At 39.7% G+C, this 19,762-nt stretch overlaps 1 protein-coding gene across 1 annotated transcript in view; it reads left to right on the forward strand.

Annotated features, from left to right (window-relative positions):
• Positions 1–19,762, forward strand: part of SPATA16 (spermatogenesis associated 16) — a 93,912-nt gene that overhangs the window by 23,759 nt on the left and 50,391 nt on the right. Inside the window, 2 exon segments of the mRNA XM_030455799.1 lie at positions 6,697–6,842; positions 17,253–17,342. Of these exon segments, the coding sequence (XP_030311659.1) occupies positions 6,697–6,842; positions 17,253–17,342 (236 nt within the window).

Genomic DNA, 19,762 nt, shown 5'->3' on the forward strand with positions numbered 1-19,762 from the left:
CAAAAAAAGATTCATTTTGGCCAGCCCCTCCTGTGAACACTATCAACAGGCTGATGCTCCTGCTTCAAAGTCCAACTTTGAACTACAACCCTATCAAGGGGAGGTACTGGTATCAGTTTTGGCTTTTCTCTGATTGTTTGGTTTTCACATATTTACATCATCCTCAGTTTGGTTTGGTTTTGGATGGACTCACAGTGGAGGAGTGACAGATTTTGTACTACAAGGGCAATCTATAAAGAAGATTTCAGTATGTTGTACAGAATATAAAGTTCCTTGGAAACTGTTGTAGTATATTGATTCCTCAATATATGTTTCATTAGAGAGCTTTGGGGTTGGTTGGTTGTTGGGTTTGGGGTTTTTTGTGACTATTCCTCTCACCTTGGCAGTGCTGATAACAGGAACACTCCATAAACCAGGGATTGGTAATGAAAGGCACAGATTTATAGTGCAGAACACAGATTAAGCTGAAGTCAAATGGATGGTATTTTCCTAAAACCTTTGTTCCTGATTTAATGCCTCTGAAGCAAATTATTTATACTAGGAGAAAGGCCCCTTGGTTTGCACAGGGGGCAGGTAAAACCTTTTGCTGAAGTTGGGCCAATAAAGAGGAATGACTTTGGTTTAGGAGTGTTACAAGGAACGTCGTTAGCTTCTGTGGGAGGGAAAGATTGATGTCAAGTTTATTTTTATGAAGCATCATCCACCTAGAAATCAGCACAAAAGAAAATGCTATATCCTCTGAACCTGGTGGGCACTTGAAATCTCATATTTGCAGACAGCTCCTGTCTCCAGAAAAATAAGGCCAGCGTGGTGATGGATATGCAAAACATGTCAGTCTTTTATGCTTTGAGAAGCAGAAAATCTAGGTCTGAACTTCTCTAACACCCTGCCCCACCTTGTCACCAAAACCCTTCCACACAACTCTGGTTCCTGAAAAAAGGCTGGTTGTAGCCAAAGAAGGATTTTAAACCTAGGCATGGCTTAAGATAAATCAAATTGAAACAGAGAGCAGGTTCAATCCCACCCCACCCGACATCGTGGGGAGGGCAAGCAGCCCAGGTTCCTCTGGTAAAGTCAGTGCTCATCAGATCCATGCTTTTCTGGCAAAGAAAACTTTTCTGACTAGAAATAAGGATAATTTCTTAGAATATCTGAGATTTATTTGGCCCTCAGCCCACACTGTGCAACCAATAATATGCCCAAGAGAGCAAACGTGCCCTGCACACACATTGCTATTACAGAACCCAAGTGCTAACTGCACAGAGCAGCTAATATGCCAAAAATATCATACCTACATATTATCTGAATTATCCATTGCAGAGCTCATTGCAGGGAGCCATGTAAATTTGGTTCTTCCTACCTGACATCTGCATTCATATTTAGAGGTGAATTATATGTATTTTAATATGTTTTCTAGCAAGTTATTTACACAAATCTCATTAACAATAAAGACAGGGGGGTTATATACAATTCCTGCTCTGCTGACTGAAATTGCATACCCTGATGTCAGAATAGCTTGGAATAGAAGCTGGAAAGGTATGCTGCATGAAATCATATCATTGAGAGAAAATCTCCCTTTTTTATTTTCCACCTATTTATTTTCTGACTGGGTTTTTTTCCTCTCCACTGAGACAAAACTGCTATTAACTGGTTCTTTGTTATGCTGATTTCCTGCAGCATGTTTGAGAGCTGTAAGGAGTGGATTACAGTGCAAGATGCAAAAATGCAGTTTGTTTTCAGCCCTGTGTTAAACCTGCTATCAGGATTTGAAAGTTATTTTCAGAAGTAGCCTTCCTTAGCAGACATTTTCTGGGATGCACTTGGTGTTCAACTTGCCAGGTGCCTGGTGTGCCAGGCACTGATGTTACCAGGCTGATTACTTGGATGGCTCTGGAGTGAAGGCATCTCTGGCTAGGGCTGTTGGCTAGTCAGAAGAAAAGGCACTATTTAAATATTTCTTGCCTTTTCAGGTTGGTCCCTCAAAAAACAAACAAACAAACAAAACAAACAAACAAACAAAAAAACCCTCCCAAAAAAACCCCCCAAAAAAAACCCCAAAAAAAAAACCCCCCAAAAAAAAACCACAAAAAAAAAAACCAAAAAAACCCCCCCCAAAAAAAATCCCAAAAAAAAACCCCCCCCCCAAAAAACAAAAAAAAAAACCAAAAAAAAACCCAAAAAAAAAAAAAAAAAAACAAAAAAACCCCCCCCCCCCAAAAAAACCCCCAAAAAAAAAAACCCCAAAAAAAAAAAAACCCCAAAAAAAAAAACCCAAAAAAACAAACAAAAAAAAAACCCAAAAAACATTCCAGAAAAAAAAATCAGTTATCTTTAAACCAGAGAGGCATTTTGATTAAGCATTCCTCTGCTAGCAAACAAAAGAAAAAGCAAAGCCATCAGCTCCAGCAAGGCTTGCAGGTTATTGCTATATTCAAAATAATTCTTAACCCCCTCATTCTGGCAGAGGAAAGGATGAGGGATTTCATGGCAGTTGCCAAAGACTCTCATTGCCACACTCCATTTGACCACATTTACTTGTTTTCCCAAGCTAAATATGTACCTATATCCACACAGGTGAATTATTATCTATTGGGCATCTTCTTTAAAGCAAGCCATTTTCCTGAAATAAACATAACCCAAACATACAAAAGGGATTAATAAACTATTACCATTGCCTACTTCCTGCCCCTGAATTTTCACCTTTTCAGTGAAAACTTTTCCAACATGTCAATGCACAGATCACCAGCATCTCATTTTATTCTTCCAATGTACACACGTGCTAACTAGGAAGCAAACTTAATAATCAGCATTTCCACTTGTCTATCACAAGGGCCCCAATGGGTTTGGGGGATCTTTTCCTCTCTTATTAACTAATGGAAGCTCTTTACTCATAAAATTCCTTTCTTTCTACTGCCAAAACTAAAGCCTTAATACTGCAACAAGATCTATGATAAGTTCACAATGTCACAGCCTTGTTTTATGACCTTTGACAAAGAACTTTATCACAAGAATTTATGTGACTCAGCAACTTATTTATAGGGTCCTGCGCCTTGCAAGAGAAACCTTCTTTATCAAAGTCTAACAAAGTTAGGATGAGTTCACCACTAACACAAAGACTGCAGGCAACACTTTTATTCCTTATATTTCATTTTATACCCAATAACTCGGTATGGGATATTTCAGTAGTCTTAGAAAGGATGCACATACACAAAACCTGCACGATGGCCTTTGGTTCCAACAACAGCCCCCCTGAAAATATAAAGATCTTTTGGCAGTATTTTTTCAATTAAATATTATTTCTAGAAAAATATTCCTGTCTATTGAGGCATACTCTCAGGGAGACTAAGTCTGAAAGTAGAAAATACCATGAGATTTGCTACCTACACTAAAAGACATAAACCAGGACATTGCAGGTTCTTAACCCCAGATTGGCTGTAAAGCTTTAAATGTTTAAATTGTTTGCTTCAATTTCACACCCTCTATAACCTTGAAGATATATTGGCAACATTTCTGCAGACCAAAAGCTCACCATGCCTTAGCTAAGCTGTACCCCCAGATTTCCCAGTTTGGAATAAAAATTCTCAGGGAAAACAAATGTAAAATGGTACAAAATGCAACTGCCTCTGCATCTCTATTTTAATGTCCTTGTGGTAAGACCTTAAAGTATTCAGAGGAGTGAGATGGATCTGCTCTTACCTCTTACTTAAGCACTCCAAAAACACCAACAGCCCTTTAGATCTTCAAAGGCAATGTTAGTGGGCTGCAGACTACAGCAAGATAAAGAAACCTCAGTTCTGTTGGGGTGAAACATGAAAATTGCAAACAAGTCTCCTCCCTGCTCATTATATCTGTGCACAGCACAGCCTTTCTTCTTCACTTGCCCTCAGTCCAGCAGGGTTTCCCAAAGCTACAACAATCTGTAGCTACAGAGGCTCTTTTGGATCCCTAGGAAATTTTTCTTTTTCTCTTCCCCTTTGAAACTCAGCTGTGAGCTTTTCTACACCTCTTCTCCACAGCCCCCACCTGCACTGCAAAATCCCAGCTGCCTGGCTCCTTCCTGCTCAACTCCTCTCCTGGAAACTTCCCCAGATGAGTTCTCAGTTGTTGTCAGGCACTGTCCTTGGCCTCAGCCCCAAAAAAGGCTCAGAAAATATTGCATAGCCAAGTCCTTTCATCAGAAGGACCAGCAAAACACAGCAAGGGGTGATGAAGCACAGGTAGAAGGTATCATCTCCAGCACAGCTTGGGAAAAAACAATGTGCTTTTTGACCTAGCTCAGAGGGTCCACCCAACACAAATCTTTTCCAGTGGTATCTAGATTGCTAGCAAAAAAAAAAAAATGTACATTTCACCACTGAGCAAGCACATTTATCTGTGCCTCTCACTAATACCAGACACTTGGGTTATTCTGTATATTCTTGGCTTCACTGCTTACTGCAGAAGGAGCTATTTCTGTAAAATTACATTGCATCTTGGGGCATGTTGCTGGTTTTACGGAACTAGTGTGGAGGGGTCTATCCCAAACATATCAAGCCACTTCAGAATGCTAAAAAACCAAAAACAACCAAGAAGAGCTTGGAATATAAAAAGCCTACAATCTAGGTAGTCCCAAACACAGGCAAATCCCTTTAAAATATCACTCTGATTTTGTGAGATTGAAGATTGAGTTATTATTAGGTTTTGAACTCTCATTCTGAGACATCTTAGAGATGTTCTGGCAAAACCCAATCTTCAGTGTGTTTCAATGTATTTTCTAAATTCTTATCTATTCAGATATGGTCTAGAGAGACTCAAGTCTTGGTTTCTGTCACAGATAATGGGGGGGTTACCCAGGTCTAAACATAACTCTTCGTATCAGCAGTAAGGGAACTCTAAATAGCAGCACTTTATACTGAAGGGATTCCTAAATGATTCTTTTCTTCTCACAGTCTTTCAAGAACTTGAAAGTCCAGGGAGTAGCCTTAAATTTCTCATTCTCATAAATTTAACAGAGGTCACAGCACAGCCAATTCAGCTGAAAAGTGTTATTACAGCAAAACTTGATGATACTTTTATGTTCACTGATGTGAACATAATTCTCTGGCTCTTTTAACTACATATAGCATCTCTTATCCATAGAGACACTTCAGTAGATATATATATATGGTAGCATGGGCAAAGTTCAAAGTGAGGAACTCTCTGATTTATAACTTCTACAGATAGCAAGATGCTAGAAAATCTTAAATGTATGGGTGTTATTAGAAACACTAAACTTAGCTCAAGAGAGAAGGAATGGGAAAGAAAAAAATATTTATCACACCTGAACTAGGGGGACACTCCTGGAATGACCTTACCAGTAAAGAATTAAGCTGACCCCTTAACAATGCACAAAAATCTTAAAGATAAGGTTAGATCTCCAGGTGTTAAGGGTGGATATGGGTCTACAAACCTTCTTGCTTTTAAGGATCACACACAGGAAGGTGCCTGTAAAAATGAGCATTTTTCTCTTGACGGATTTAATCTTTTAAAGAGATCTCAAGCTGCTGAGCTGACATTGCCCTTCCTAAAGGTCGGCCACTGAATTTCAACTACATAGGCACAAGAAACTGATTATTATATCTAAATTCATAGAGATGAGTGGCTAGACAAACAGGCCAGATCTTCTTCTTTCCATTTCCAAGTTGTGATGACTGGAAGAACTGGACTCTTGGTTATACCCACATTTATAGGGATGTTTATCCAAACAAAGGACATTCAATTCCATTCTCCTATTCTCCTTAAAGTAGCACTATATGGTTATTACATCTAAGAGCCTTGTCTTTAAGGACAATCTGTTTGTAGTTGCATCTAATTGCTTACTGTTGAGTTTTCTTAAGAACTAAAAGCTAATTTTATCTCTCCTTGCCATTCCAAAATCAGATTGATTAATTGGATTAATGAAACAAAGATTTGAGGACCAGAGGGGGTCCTGCCAATATCATAGATCTGCCACTGCTGATGACTCTCTATAGCTTTGAGATGTGGCTTATCTAACACTAATGGTGCACATTAGGAACTAGAGCATTAATTAATTAAAAAGTCACTGGCTGTGATGAACCACAGGTGATTTATCAGGAAAAAAAAAAGTGGCTTTATAAACAGATAATTATGTTTCTTTCTGCTAAATTCTATACAGCTCAAGAAGATGGAAAAGACTGATGATGGCATCCTGTTCACTTCTCTAGGAGCTGTTTGGGACATCAAGTCCTCCCATTAAATGAGAGGGAGAGTTTCTGGTTTCCTTGCCTTATAACACTCTCTGCTGTCCTACCCATGGGGCTAAGGCAGCAGAACCTATGGCAGAGTTCACCACCAGTTTACTGAAATATGGACAGAGCTGAGACCCTTCCCTTCACCTCAGTCTCAAGACAGCCACTGATTTTGGAGCCTGAAGCTGAGCCTTTATTTCTGAAAATGGAGAAAAACACAGTTTCTCTCCTAGCAGTGATTTTTAGTTCTTAGCTTATTGTTTGTTCTCCTGACAACCCCTTCTGGGAAGATGACTCTGCATTTTATATCACCTATTTGTATTAATGTTTGTAGTGTTAACTCTAGTTAAAGTCAGGGTGTATTTTACTTAGAAGTCAGTTTCCTCCATTTATCAGTTACAAAAAGCATTTCTACCTAAAAAAGCTGTATTATAACATTAGCAAATAACATTTTTTGTTTCTTGTACAGCTTTGCAGTAAAGGAGTTGCTATAGAACACCCCTTTAAGACATATCCAGAAGATATTTCCAGTATTGCCAGTTTTATTGAGACAAAGCTTGTAATCTGCTACTTAAAACTGAAGAAGCCTGACGAGGCTCTGAATCATTCACACAGGTAAAAATAAATAGTTTTTATATAGACTGTTAAAAAAAAAAATTGTGAAAAAAATCCTGTGAAGGATCAGTCTAATAATGAGAAAATATAAATCACTAAAACACACACATGGCACTGATGCTTAGATTGGACTAATTCTCAGATTTTGAGACATTAAGCCACAACAGCCATGTATAAGTTTCTTGCTCTGGTAATGCTGTAGGTAAGGACATGCAGGTGAGTCAAATACATCCAAAGCTCAGGACACCCTTAAGATTGAAGCTGGACAGATATAAACATGCACAGCCTTACATGAGAGTAATGATATTATAAGCTCTTGATCTTTTTCAGGCCAGATTACATCAAATTATTTTCATTACATAATTCCTCACTTGTGATCCACATCAAAGACCAGCACCACCAGCAGTACAAAACTTTCATGCAGTGGAGATGACATCCCCATCACTTTCAGAGTTGGGATTTTTCTGGGTTTGTGGTGCCTTTAATCAACACTCAGGCACAACAGAAGTTTCTGTCCTGCCAGAAACACTTCATGACTGAGGTCTCTGATCATTTTTCCCCTTATATGAGATGTATTAGGATGGACACTGCAATTAGTGCCAGGTGAGGACTTTTCCCAGACAATCATCTGAAATTAGTATAACTACAAACAAACCCTTACAACAAAAGGGGAGATATATGCTTGTGCTTAATGCACAGGAGACAGTGGTGAAATAGAATACATGGGTATAGAAATGCCATCATGGCAGCAGCTTCATTTACTTCATGAAGAGGTCAGGGGGGGGTTGAGAATTCTGATTTAAAGAGCAGGTCTTAAACTCCCATCCCCAAACCTTTCCCAAGCACTTCTTGTCAGTCAAACTCTGCCTGGCTGGAGCCTATCTACAGTGTAAGGTACAGTCTTCAGATGAGCTCCAAATATTATCTGGGGTGGAGGTCTGGATAACTACACATGGTTTAAGAAAAGGAGGTTCTAGCAGGCACACAGACTGTCTTTCAGGTGGAGAATTCCATTCCGTGAGCCAAAGTATGGGAAGTCGGGAAGATCGAGATTCCCATTTCAAATAATAAGCAAAAAAACCCAAAAACCCCACCAAAAAAACCAAACAAAAACACCCCACCACACTCATAGAAGCTAAAAACTAATCACATTTTTTCATAGCTCCTCAAAGATCATGTTAGAAAATCAGAAAGATCTATGAATTTTGACTGGGCTGGGAATTTTTGGAAAAAATGGTAATGATGGCTCTTATGACAATTTCTAAGAAGAGTAAAATGAGTTGTTTGGGCAGTATAAATGTAACTAGAACAGGAAATGCTTTTCTTTACTTCCTTTACATTATCTTGATTTCAAAATAGTACAATGTCTTGACCCCTGTGCTTCAGAAACTGAAGCCTACTCAGACATGCTTGGGTTTCAACTGTCTCAAAACAGAAATCCATGACCTACAGAGAAAACCAATGCAATTAGCCTGAGATCACTGGAAAACTGAAGTAGGGGAAAAAAAAAATCTTCACTCTTGTTCCTCTTATATAAATACAATTTGTTCTTAACGCCTGTAGTTACATAGCACAAAGAAAAGTGGCAATCAGAAGTGCCTGTTTTCAATATAATTCATTTAATAACTTGAAGAATGGGAATAAATCTCCTGTCCGTGGCTGTCATATTGTAAAATACAGGAACTGATATAATAGTGGGCCACTAAAAAATATTGAGAGGCATAATTAACCTAAGTATATGAAATATAATCAATAGCTATACTTTTCAAAAAGAACAAATAAATTACTCCAAGCTGCCCTCCTAACTGATGGCAGGAAGCTATTTTTAACTAGTGCATATAGAATTTATTCCCATGGTAGTTTTGTCATCACCACATTGTAATGGTTTGCTGGTAATCCTTTGGCATTAATCATGAATCCAAATTAAAATATTAGTTTCTGCATTTATTTGCATTTACTGAACTATCCTTCCTTTAATTTCATGTAAATTTTACAGCTCATGCATTCATTTCTGAAGCCTTATTAACCAAAAATCAGCTTTAATATTCTCACACGTTGTTTTATCAAACATATACAAGTGGGCGTTGCTTGGAAGAAATCCTAGGAATTGTCACAACTAGATAAATAAAGAAAAGTTCCAGTAACTCAGTTTTGAAGTGCTCAAGAACAGACATCATCAGGGGCATAGCTTTACCATTCTTAAGAGAAGAAAAGAAGTTTAATTTCTGTCATCACATTTAAAAGCCAAGTCTGGGGCCTCCTGAAAAGCAGAACTTGTATTCTCTGGTTTCTCAATATCAAACTTGAAGGCTGCCTTTAGCATCACTGGGACAAGTGGGGACAGTGCCTGGGTTCTGATCATTTGTCAGGCTGATCCAGAAGATTTACCCTTTGCAATCAAACACTACAAAACCCACTTGCCATCCATCACAGCTCTGAGCAAACATGCCAGGGATTGACCTCACCATGCAACATCTGCAGTAACCTACTTGACCACCACTTTTCATCAGAAGATAACCATCAAAATCACTCCTGACTTGCTCTCTGGAGCTATAAAATGAATCACACAATATTTACATGCCCTGTGGTCCTTTTGGCCCAAGCATTATGGCATACCAGGGTTTAATGATCTTAATAACCCCATATGGCTTGCTGAGAAATTAGATTTTCCCTCTGGTTGCAGAAGGCAATTTTCATTTATAGCAGATGGCAAAACAGTGAAGGTCTGAGAAGTCAAGAACTGAGATTAGTGCTTAGGCTTTATCTTGCTCAGCCTAATAATGTCTGTGGATGAATTTTTGCCCCAAATAAAACCAATCTTGCAGCAGAGCACAGCATTTCAACAGAACAGCCCCCCAATTCTGACTGCTTTGCAGAGGGCCAGGCCCAACAGAGAAATCCATAAGTTGCAACTGGATGTGGAAGAACAACCCATGGTACCTCAGGTACTCATAGAGCTCAGCAGCTGTTGAGAGGCAATTTTTTTTTTGAGATTGGAGAGAGCAATGCTGACCTCCATGACAGCTGAAGATGGAGGATGCTTCAAACCTAATATATGTGACTTTCTCAATGTGACTCTATGCTTTAAGAGTTTCTTTATTTTGCTTTTTTTCTGCTAAGTAAGCTCAAAGGAAACTTGCATGGATGCCACACGATCTGCACATGGCAAAGTAAGACACCAATTTCCTACTGGAAATCTGCCTTTGCCACTACACTTACACTTTCTCAGCTGGTAGGGTCCTTGTGGCACACAAAAAGGACAAATGTGTGACTTGATCCAGCTGCCTAAACACAAGCTGCTGTTCCTAGAGAGCCTGGGCATGGACCCAGCACTAGAAAACATGGTAGCTAATGCCACCTACCCAGCAGAAGGTGACAAAAGCAGCATTTTGCTTCATTTCTGCCTACTTTTCATCACTCCTTGCCCGGGTCTAGTGGTGCCATAGGTGAAGAGTGATACCACTTCCCAATGGGATGCTACAAGAAGGCCACAGCTGGTGGTGAGAGATGCATTGGGAAATAATATTCAGAAGAATGTTTGCCACATGCCTCCTGCCAGAGCATCCCTGGCCTTCACTCCCTGTCCTCCTCCCCTCAACCTGGAAAAAGGATGGAAGGGCTGAGGGGAAGAGCAGGGATCACGTGTCATGTTTCTTTCATGTTCTAATTAACACCTGACAAATACACTCATGATAATGAGGGCTGTTGTATGGAGCTCTTCAAAATCTTTGGAGGTTAGCAAAGGTTTAGTTGTGCCCTTGCAGGCTCTGTTCCATGGCATTGACCCACTACCAACTTTCTCCCTTCCAGAAGGGCAACGTAAAGAGAGTGTAATAAATTGATAAAGCTTTTTCTGCTGTGCTGTTTTATGTGTTCAGTGGAAGGAAGGGCTCTCTAATGCCTCTCACACAACTCATAGGGAGACACATGAAGTAGAAAATAGCACCTCTGTTAAGTAGTACAGGGTTGCACTACTGATGACTTCACAGAGGGAAACTCTTCTGGAAGCACAGCAGGGAGGAAATCTAAAACAGCTGAAGCCTCACAGATTTAATTCTAAACCCAGTGACTTTTAAAACTCTTGCAAAATGTTTAAAATAATTATTAATTACCAAGCTTCATGCCACATCTCTCTCTCTGGAAAAAAAAAAAAAAAAAAAAAAAAGCATCTCAATTTGGTCAGTGTATTATAGACATAAGAAGTCAGGACTCTAATGCAGATTAATTCCAAACTTTCAGACTGCAATTCTGATATTCAGCTACTTTTGCATTCCTTACTTGGCACCTTTAAAATAGGACTATATTAAAGTAAATTGAAGAATGGAATTCTATTCAAATATTAAATAATCAAAAATAAATAATACAATGATGCTATTATATAATGCAGTCAGTGGCATTAACATGGAGACAGAATTGAAGAACAGCTCAAGAGCAGCATAGATTTTTAGGTAGAACAAAAACCACATAATAGCTGATGCTTCTAATCTATGGGAATTCTGAGTGTAATGTACTCTTTGCTCTAAACTACTCTCTTAATCTCTTTACCTCCCCAGAAAAGGGAAGAAAATGAAAGAGAAGAATTAGCAGCACCTAATTACTTCAGCAATTGTGTTAGGCATATTGCAATATACATAATAGATGAGATATTAATACAAAGCTATTCCATTGAGATGCTCAGGATAATAGAAACCAGAAGTACTCTTAAAAAAATAACTCCTCCTTATGCAGCATCTTAAATATTTCCATGTACTTCAACTTTTTATTACTTTTTAAATGAGAAGTCTTTTCCCTGGATTCATTCCCTGCTCAGAATCATGTGTTATTCCCATGTTGGTGTATCAGTGACATGGCTCCTATTTTATGGGCTGACACCTCCTTCGTTGAGGTCAAAGCCTACATTCTCTTGACTTTGATGGTGCTATTTTGCAAAGATATTTATCTGCACAATGTGTTGGGGAATCCTACCTAGGAAAGACATGTTTTGGGAAAAAAAATGTCCTGGAAAAAATACAGTTCCACATAGAAGTAAAAGTCTAGCAGTCCTGAACTTCTTTACAAGAGGCAAGATACGTGATAGCAGTAGTAATGGCATCAGGAAATTGGTGGTCAAGAAAGTGGTACTTGTACAGCTGGCAAGTGAGTAGGCAGCACACGATGCAAACAAGACAGGGAATGCAGAATATCTCCACCTGTGTTAAAATGTTTTGGGAGCTTTGAAACAAGATCTTTCTAAATATCTTTTTGTTCTGGACCAGAGAACATTCTCCTTTTCACCACCTTCACAGCTGAGAAATCAAGACCTGTGCAGCACATTTATCTTATGCTTGCAATTCAAAGCAAATTGCTGCTGCAAAACCTTTTAGCATGGCAGTGATATTTCACTTTACTGACAGAGAAAAAGCATTGTGTGAAACCCTTTTTGGGAGCACACACTACCTCTCTCCCTGTCTGCTTAGGTATGAAAACTTCATGAGATGATTTCTTCTGTGCATTGAAGGTCCTCACAGGTAGATGCCACAACTGCATTTATTTCTCATTGTCTGTACACAAAACCCAACTGCACAAAGACAAGTTGGGTGTCCTCCCTCAGCATCAGCAGATTTGGTCCTGTTCTTCAATGCAACCAAATCTAGTAGAAGTTTCTGGCCTTTGTTTGAAGCTGTTTGCTTGGTTCAGAAGTGCTGGCTGTATTACAGGGGACTCCTAATGATTTCTCAGATTACCCCCAAGGAGACACACTCCAGACTCTGCCAGATTTACCTTGATGAGCAGTACTCAGGACAGCTACGTCTACCAAGGGATCCCAGCCTCTTTGCCCTCCAACTTTTTTCACCATACAACATCCTAGACCTCTTAGTTCCCTACAGCATAACCAGGAAGATTTTAGTGATTTAGGATACCAGATTGACTGCAAACAACCCACCATGAGGACCACCCCCCAAAAAAACCTTAAAGAAAGTCATAAGATAGCATAAAACGTGCAAAATGCAGCAAAATATGATGAGGTCAATTCCTGGCTACCAAGGAGTCAGGAATTTGACTGCTTCTAGTAGAGCTGAACTCCTAAACCAGCCCTTGGGATCACAGAAGGCAGTGTGGCAGCCTCAAATATCTGTACTGGTTCTGCACTGCAGATAATCAGCTCCCTGCCAGCCAGATGAAACAAGGAGAAAGAAGAAAGCTGAGGCTCAGTGTAATGGCACAGGACTTGTCAGGTTCATCTGCAAGTACATGGGGCCTGGATCATGAGTTGCACTGATTGACAGTGTTCACTGAAGGGAAAAGCATTGTAACAGCAACTGAACAACACATGGCTCTGCTGGAGACTGCTGACACATTGCTTGCACTGACACTATTTTATGTTGGGGTAGAAGAACACCTCAACAACGACATTTCCACAGTCACACCATCCCAGTGACACAAGGCCATGCCAGCACAGCACATTGCCATACCCACCCGTGCTAGCTTGACATCCATCCCTCTGCATAGCCACACCTTGCTTTAGCACTGAGTTTTTATTTCTGATGTCACCTAATTCCCCTCTAATAGTCAGTTCTAACTGACTGTTCAAATGTATTTCCAGAGAAGAGCACACTCTCATAAGAAGACACAGTCAACTATGAAAAAGCTTTTGCCACTCCAATTAAAGAAAGAACTGCAGGCACCCTTAGGAACCAGCTGGCTTTTACTCACAGAACTGGCCAGAACTAGGAGTTTATCTACGTTGGTGGGAAAGTGTATTTTTTCACTTGTTTCATCTACAGAATCATCTCATTGACCTCTTGGCCTGTAAAGGCCAAACAGGGATGATGTGGTGGATGGTAGCAGAGGCACTTTTTCATGTCACTCAGATTACAGTTAAATCCCTGTCACATTTGGAAAGGAATTCAATAGAGAACGTGCACCTCAGAGAAAAGGCAATGTGATTTCTAGCAGTCAGGTTTGATGTAGCAATCCCAGCTCCTTGCCACAGCTGTTTTCTTAACACCCAGCAGTAAGGCTGAAAGAAAAACCAGGAGAGAAAACCACAGACTAATATGTGCATCTTTGATTCCCATACTGCAGCTGCAGGGATGGGGGGAGAGTTGATGCCTTCTTCCCCCTCCTCACAGTTTAAAAAAAAAAAAAAAGATAATAGGATGAACACTGTATTATTTTTAACAGAAGATGTCAAGATGAAAAAATGAAAATGTCAGAAGAGAGGCTGATATACAGCATTACTTAAGGACTGTTTTGTTGAGAAAAACTGACCAAATGATTTACAAAAGGCTTTTAACAGGGCAGTCTCTGGATTACAGTGAAGATGAAAAATAAATGAAAATCTATTTCAAGTTTACTTTAGCCTAGTCATTTGACAGATGGGGGCAAAACCTGGCAAGAAGACAAGTTTTAATCTTCAGATGTAGCGACTTTATTTGCTGTTTGGTGGATTAGAAGTTTTCTCTGTGCAAAAGGAAAGCTATTTCCACACATTTCCTGTTGAAAGTGCCTTTTCTACCTGAAGCTCCTGTGAAATGAGTAAAAATACCCAAGAACTGATGCTTCTTCTCATGGAGCAAGACACCACCCACAGAGGCTGTCTGGACTCTGTTGCAGCTGGTGTGTCCACCACCTTCCTCCCTTCATAATTCTTCTTTCAAGCCTCCCTCTTGAAACACATCCCTCCTAATTAATTACTGGATTAACCAGCCTAGTAACAAGGCTGCTTATGGCTGGAGGTGGATCTTGGAGCACGGACTTGTTCTCAGGGTGTAGAGCCTGGCACATTTCTGCCTGGCCAGCTGGGTCCCCCATCTGCTCTTATTTGAAGGAGAACTTCCTGGAATTAGGGTTTTTCCTTTTAACCTTTGTTTGTATGATTGCTTTGCTTCTTACTTTCATTCACTCGTTTGGGATTTTTTGTTGGTTGGTTGTTTTTTTTTTCATTTTCCCAAAAATCACCTAAAACACAACAGAGCCAGATTTAACAGCCAAAGGTTCAAGTCCACGCAGTTTTAGTGCATGCTTGGCATTAAATTATATAATCTTTCAGGCTGGCAAAGACCCTTGGGATCATCATGTCCAACCATTATCCCTATTCTACAAAGTTCTACCCTAAACCATATCCCCCAACACCACACCTAAATGACCCCTAAGCACATCTAGGTAGTCACCCAACCACCTCCCTGAGCACCCTGTTCCAGTGCCCAACCACTGTGGTGGTTTTTTCTGTGAAAAAAAGTTTTCCTGATGTCCAGTCTAAATCTACCCTATTGCAGCTTGAATCCATCCCCTCTTGTCCTATTCCTAACTACCTATAAGAAGAGACCAACAACCTCTCTACAATGTCCTTCCATGGAGGTTGCTGTGGTCAAAGAGCAGGACCTGACCCTTGGCTTTGTTGAAGCTCATCCTGCTCAGGTCAGTCCAGCAATCCAAGATTCTCTGTAGAGCTTTCCCCATCCTCATCCAGATCAAAAATCCCTCCCAACTTGGTGTCATCTTCAAGCCAGCACTGCTCTGCACAACTGCTGCTGCATCCATACAGCAAAGGTCTTCTTCTGGGTGGGGTAGTAATAACACAGAAATTTGTTCTAATTTAGGTTACAGAGAACCTAGCAACATCAAGCCAAACTGCCAGGAGTCAAAAGGCACCTTTCTGATGTTTCCTCAAATTATTAGGGCATGCTATCATATTTTTCAGTATAGAACTTATAGATTGAAAAAGGCTTTTTGAGACTAGAAAAAAAATCAAGACAGAAAACAGAGACTTGGTATCTAATTCTTTGGAAATCTGCTACAGTTCTATATTTATTATAAGCCTAGCACAGCACATCCTGCTCAAAGACTTACAGAAAATGTGTTGCTAACTACCAAGGAATTATTGATTTTTTAATTTTTTTCTCCTCATAGTGCTACTGCTTGGCTGTGGTAGAACTGACAACTTGGAGAGGGGTGGAAAAAAAAATATGAAAAAACCAAAATCAATATCACTATTATTGACTGTTGACTACAGTTTACAGCAGCAATAATCTCCTTTGGAAGAGCTTGCAGAAGTACCAGTTGTCATCTACATAAAGCATTACTGTGTTGGTCAAATCATTACATGCTGATAATATCTGATTTCTTGATGGTTTTGTTTTGGTTAAATCAAGTTTTGGTGACTGATTCACTCCTTACATATCTAATTACTTGCAAACATCAATGGGATCATTCAGAGCTTCAGATCTTCTGTATTTCTTGGGAAAGGTATCTGCAGAGTGAATTTGATCCACAAACCCACAGATACTGCTAGGTTTTAATTTCTTTTGAAAGCACCTTCTGAAGGCCCCACACATACAGTACAGAAAACATTTATTGGTCTTCTAAAATGCATTGGGTGTTTCCAAAAATGTGAATCTATAGCAGAATGTGTTTACATTTATGTCACAATTTCAATATAATGAACAAACTTTAATACATGATTTGGTTATGCATATAATTAGTTCTGTGATTACTACTAGACTCAAATCACAAAAGCATTAGTTTCTAATGTTAACTTGATATTCAAAACCTTCAAGTGAGGAATAAATAGCCAGTTTGCAAGCTTTTTGTGCAACAGAATGCAGTGCTAATCTCTTCAATGATCTAAGCTACCTCTATACACTTTATAAAACATGTATGTAATGATAAATATTAAACTTTTCATACCAGAACATGTGCCTTTTCTCCAAATGCTGGAGGAGGTGCTGACCAGAAAGCAAATCACTTGTTAGAGATCTCACAAGTGGAAGTAATTAGATGTAGAAGGAGCTGTCACTCTTATCCTCCTCCTGCTCCCATCAGGACACCCTGCTTGCCAATCCATCCACACAGCTTATCCTATTTTTACCCTTCCATCTTTTTCTGATATTGACTTGAAGCCTGTAATTTGTTACACCTGGAATTGCATCTATTCAAGTTAAGGGTCTAGGGAACATGCCAGGGTCCACCCACGTAGAACCTTTCCCTTGTACTGAAAGCATTTTTAAATATTCCAGGTTGACATCAAAACACATTCTTAGATGCCCAGCTTTTCCAGGTAGCTGGGTCAGACACCTATCCCTCAGATCTGGGGAGCTGGGGGTTAACAAGTTGTATCGTGGCATTTTTGCTTGTTACATAAGGGCAGTATAGAATATTACCACAAAAGCTTTTTTTTCTACAACAATACACAAAACCCTAATGAAACCACATTGATGATATAACCTCTATCAACATTTCAATAATTCTTGCTCATATATCACAGCTGTCAAGAGATAGTTAACATTACAACTGAGACACACACTGTTGAGCTGCACAAAGTAAGTATATGTAAACAGTAGAGGCCACAATTAGTTTGCTTATTAGTGGAGATTTTAATGATTTAAGAACTAGAAGTTTAAACTTGTCCATCTCTCTTATCTTTTCAAGGAGCATCATTCTGAACCCAGCTTATTTCCGGAATCACCTGCGCCAAGCTGCTGCCTTCCGAAGCTTAGAGAGATTCTCTGAAGCTGCAAGGTGCTTTGCTGCTCCTGGATTTCTCATGCTTTCTCTATAGCTCTTTCATTCCAGCTCTCAGTAGTTAGGATATCATCTTATACCCAGGCTTTTCCAAAATCAGTTGGAGCCTCCTGTTGGCTTTGTGTAAACGATCTCCCGTGCCACAGAGCTCCAATCCTCCCAGTTGGCAGAACATGAATAATCCCAATTATGTCCCTAGCTGCAGTTAGCTTAATGCTTGTAGGAGGACTTACTCCTTCTCAGGCACAGGGGTGAGCCCTGGGCAGGTTCCAGGGCTGCACTGGCACAAACCTATGTGCACACAGGCATCTTCCAGTCCCTAATTTCTCCATAACCCTGGGCAGAGGCTCAGCTATGCTTTGAGTGGATGGGGAAAATATCCCCCCCCAAAAAAAGCATATACATTAAAAAAAATTTTATATATATATATTTAAAAATACATATATATAAAAAAAAAATCAAGATCTCAGGGTACACTGTGGTATGCTGCAAAATTTAGCCTGTGTGCAGCTGATGAGCTCACTGGTGTGAATGGGAACTGCTGGCAGGAAGAAATCCTGCAAGAGGAAGCTCTGCCTGGATGCTTGCAGTAACACTGCCAACAGCTCAAAGTTCCTCCACACAGAAGAAGTTTGGAACCACTTAATGTGCTCAAATGAAAGAAATGCACGAGGAAAATGCAGTGGTGACTTGCTGGATGTTGTCACTGCCACTAACATTAGATGCTCATAGAGAGGACTTGGTGGGCTGAGGACCACAGGGTATATCACAAAATATTTCACAAATCATTAGCTAACTAATGGCAGAACAGTCAGTGTGAATTAGGAGAGAGACTGAAAGGGTCACTTTGCTCATCATTTAAGATGGATGCTAGGGGTAGAGCTCTAAAGCTATTAAAATAGCAACAAAACAGTTTGTACAAGGAGTGGGAGATGAATCTATCCAAGCAGAGTTGCAGAGAGGATTTGGGGAAGATGAATTTCAATTTTCTGTGCTAGATTTCAGCCAAAAAAACCTCCAGGATAAGCATTTTTTCTTCTGCAGCATAAACACTGAGATTATGTCAAGGTAATCTCCAGTGGCTTTCACAGGTTAGCACAGGGAGAATAAATTGGTTTCCCAAGACAAAGAAACAGAAAAATTCTTCAGTAATATGATTTTTGATATACCTGGAATATTTCACTCGACTATAAACTCCACTTTTAAAAAGAGAAAAAAAAACCCAAACTTTTCAAACAAAGCTTTTTCAAACTGAGAGAAGTGAAACATTTGATTGAAAACCAATGACATGCTGTGATAGTTCACAGGTCTCCATCTCACCAATAATGGTGTCATCTTCCTAAAACCTTGTTGGGGTGTTGATTCAGAGAGAAATCATTATCTATTGAATCCTCAGCAGTTGGAATCCACTGATCAGTCAGACATTTTGGAGCTGTGTTAGGAGACTTGCTTTGTGACAGGTGGGAAATTCTGTCCAGGATACTTTGAAAGGCAAGCAATCGTTGGTATCCCAAGAGGTAAAAGGGAAATGTTTGGGATGCTGGTGGGAGGGAGAGGGTTTTCCTCTAGAGGAAATCACAGTGAAGACTTTTAAAAGTAAAAACAATACTACAAGTTACAAAAAAAAAAAAAAAAAAAAAAAACAACAACAACAACAACACAAAAAACCACCAAAAAACCCCCAAACAAACAAAAAAAACCCTTTCAGCAGCTGATCTTTCCAAAGTAGTAATACATACAAATGCCCATATTTGAGAAGACAGCATGAACCAAGGTGGTGTTCATAAATATGCTTTAAAAAAAAAAAAAATATGGTGGTTGGTGTTACTGCAGATAAGCAATCAGTAAGTTTACTACATCAGCAGGCAAGAGGGAACTGTGTCAGCCTTTTTCTCCTACACTGAGTAGCTTTCAGGAAACTAGATGATTTTAAATGAGATTATGTATTTTGTAAAGGAGAGGAACGTTCTGACAGACTGAACCAGAGTGGTTCCAAAAGCAGTGACTGCAGCAGTATTCAGAGTTTAGCCTGGTTTAACACAGTGTTATAGCAACTGTTCAGAGCTGCTTCTGCAGACTCTGTTAAACTCAGTTTAGCATCATTTCTGCCATCTCCCTGGAGGAACTGGTCCCAGTCAAACTCCTCTCAAGGTGCAGAATGGACTTGTTACAGGCAGACCACAGCATGCAGATATTCACCAGCAGTTCCTGGAAATACCAGCTTGGTTTTATTCTTTGCAAAAAAGCTGTCATTTCTTTCCTCTTGCTTTTTGCATGAGAATAAGGCCACTCCATATATTTTCCTGCTTTTAAGTATGCCTTGGCTTCCCAGCCTCCTCATTGGCTTTTTAAGCTGTTGCATAATCCCTTAAATAGACCCAGAACTCTGGATGGTTATGTGAGCAGGAGTGGCTGGC

Source organism: Calypte anna, chromosome 9 (assembly GCF_003957555.1).
Source record: "Calypte anna isolate BGI_N300 chromosome 9, bCalAnn1_v1.p, whole genome shotgun sequence".
Lineage (NCBI taxonomy): Eukaryota > Metazoa > Chordata > Aves > Apodiformes > Trochilidae > Calypte > Calypte anna.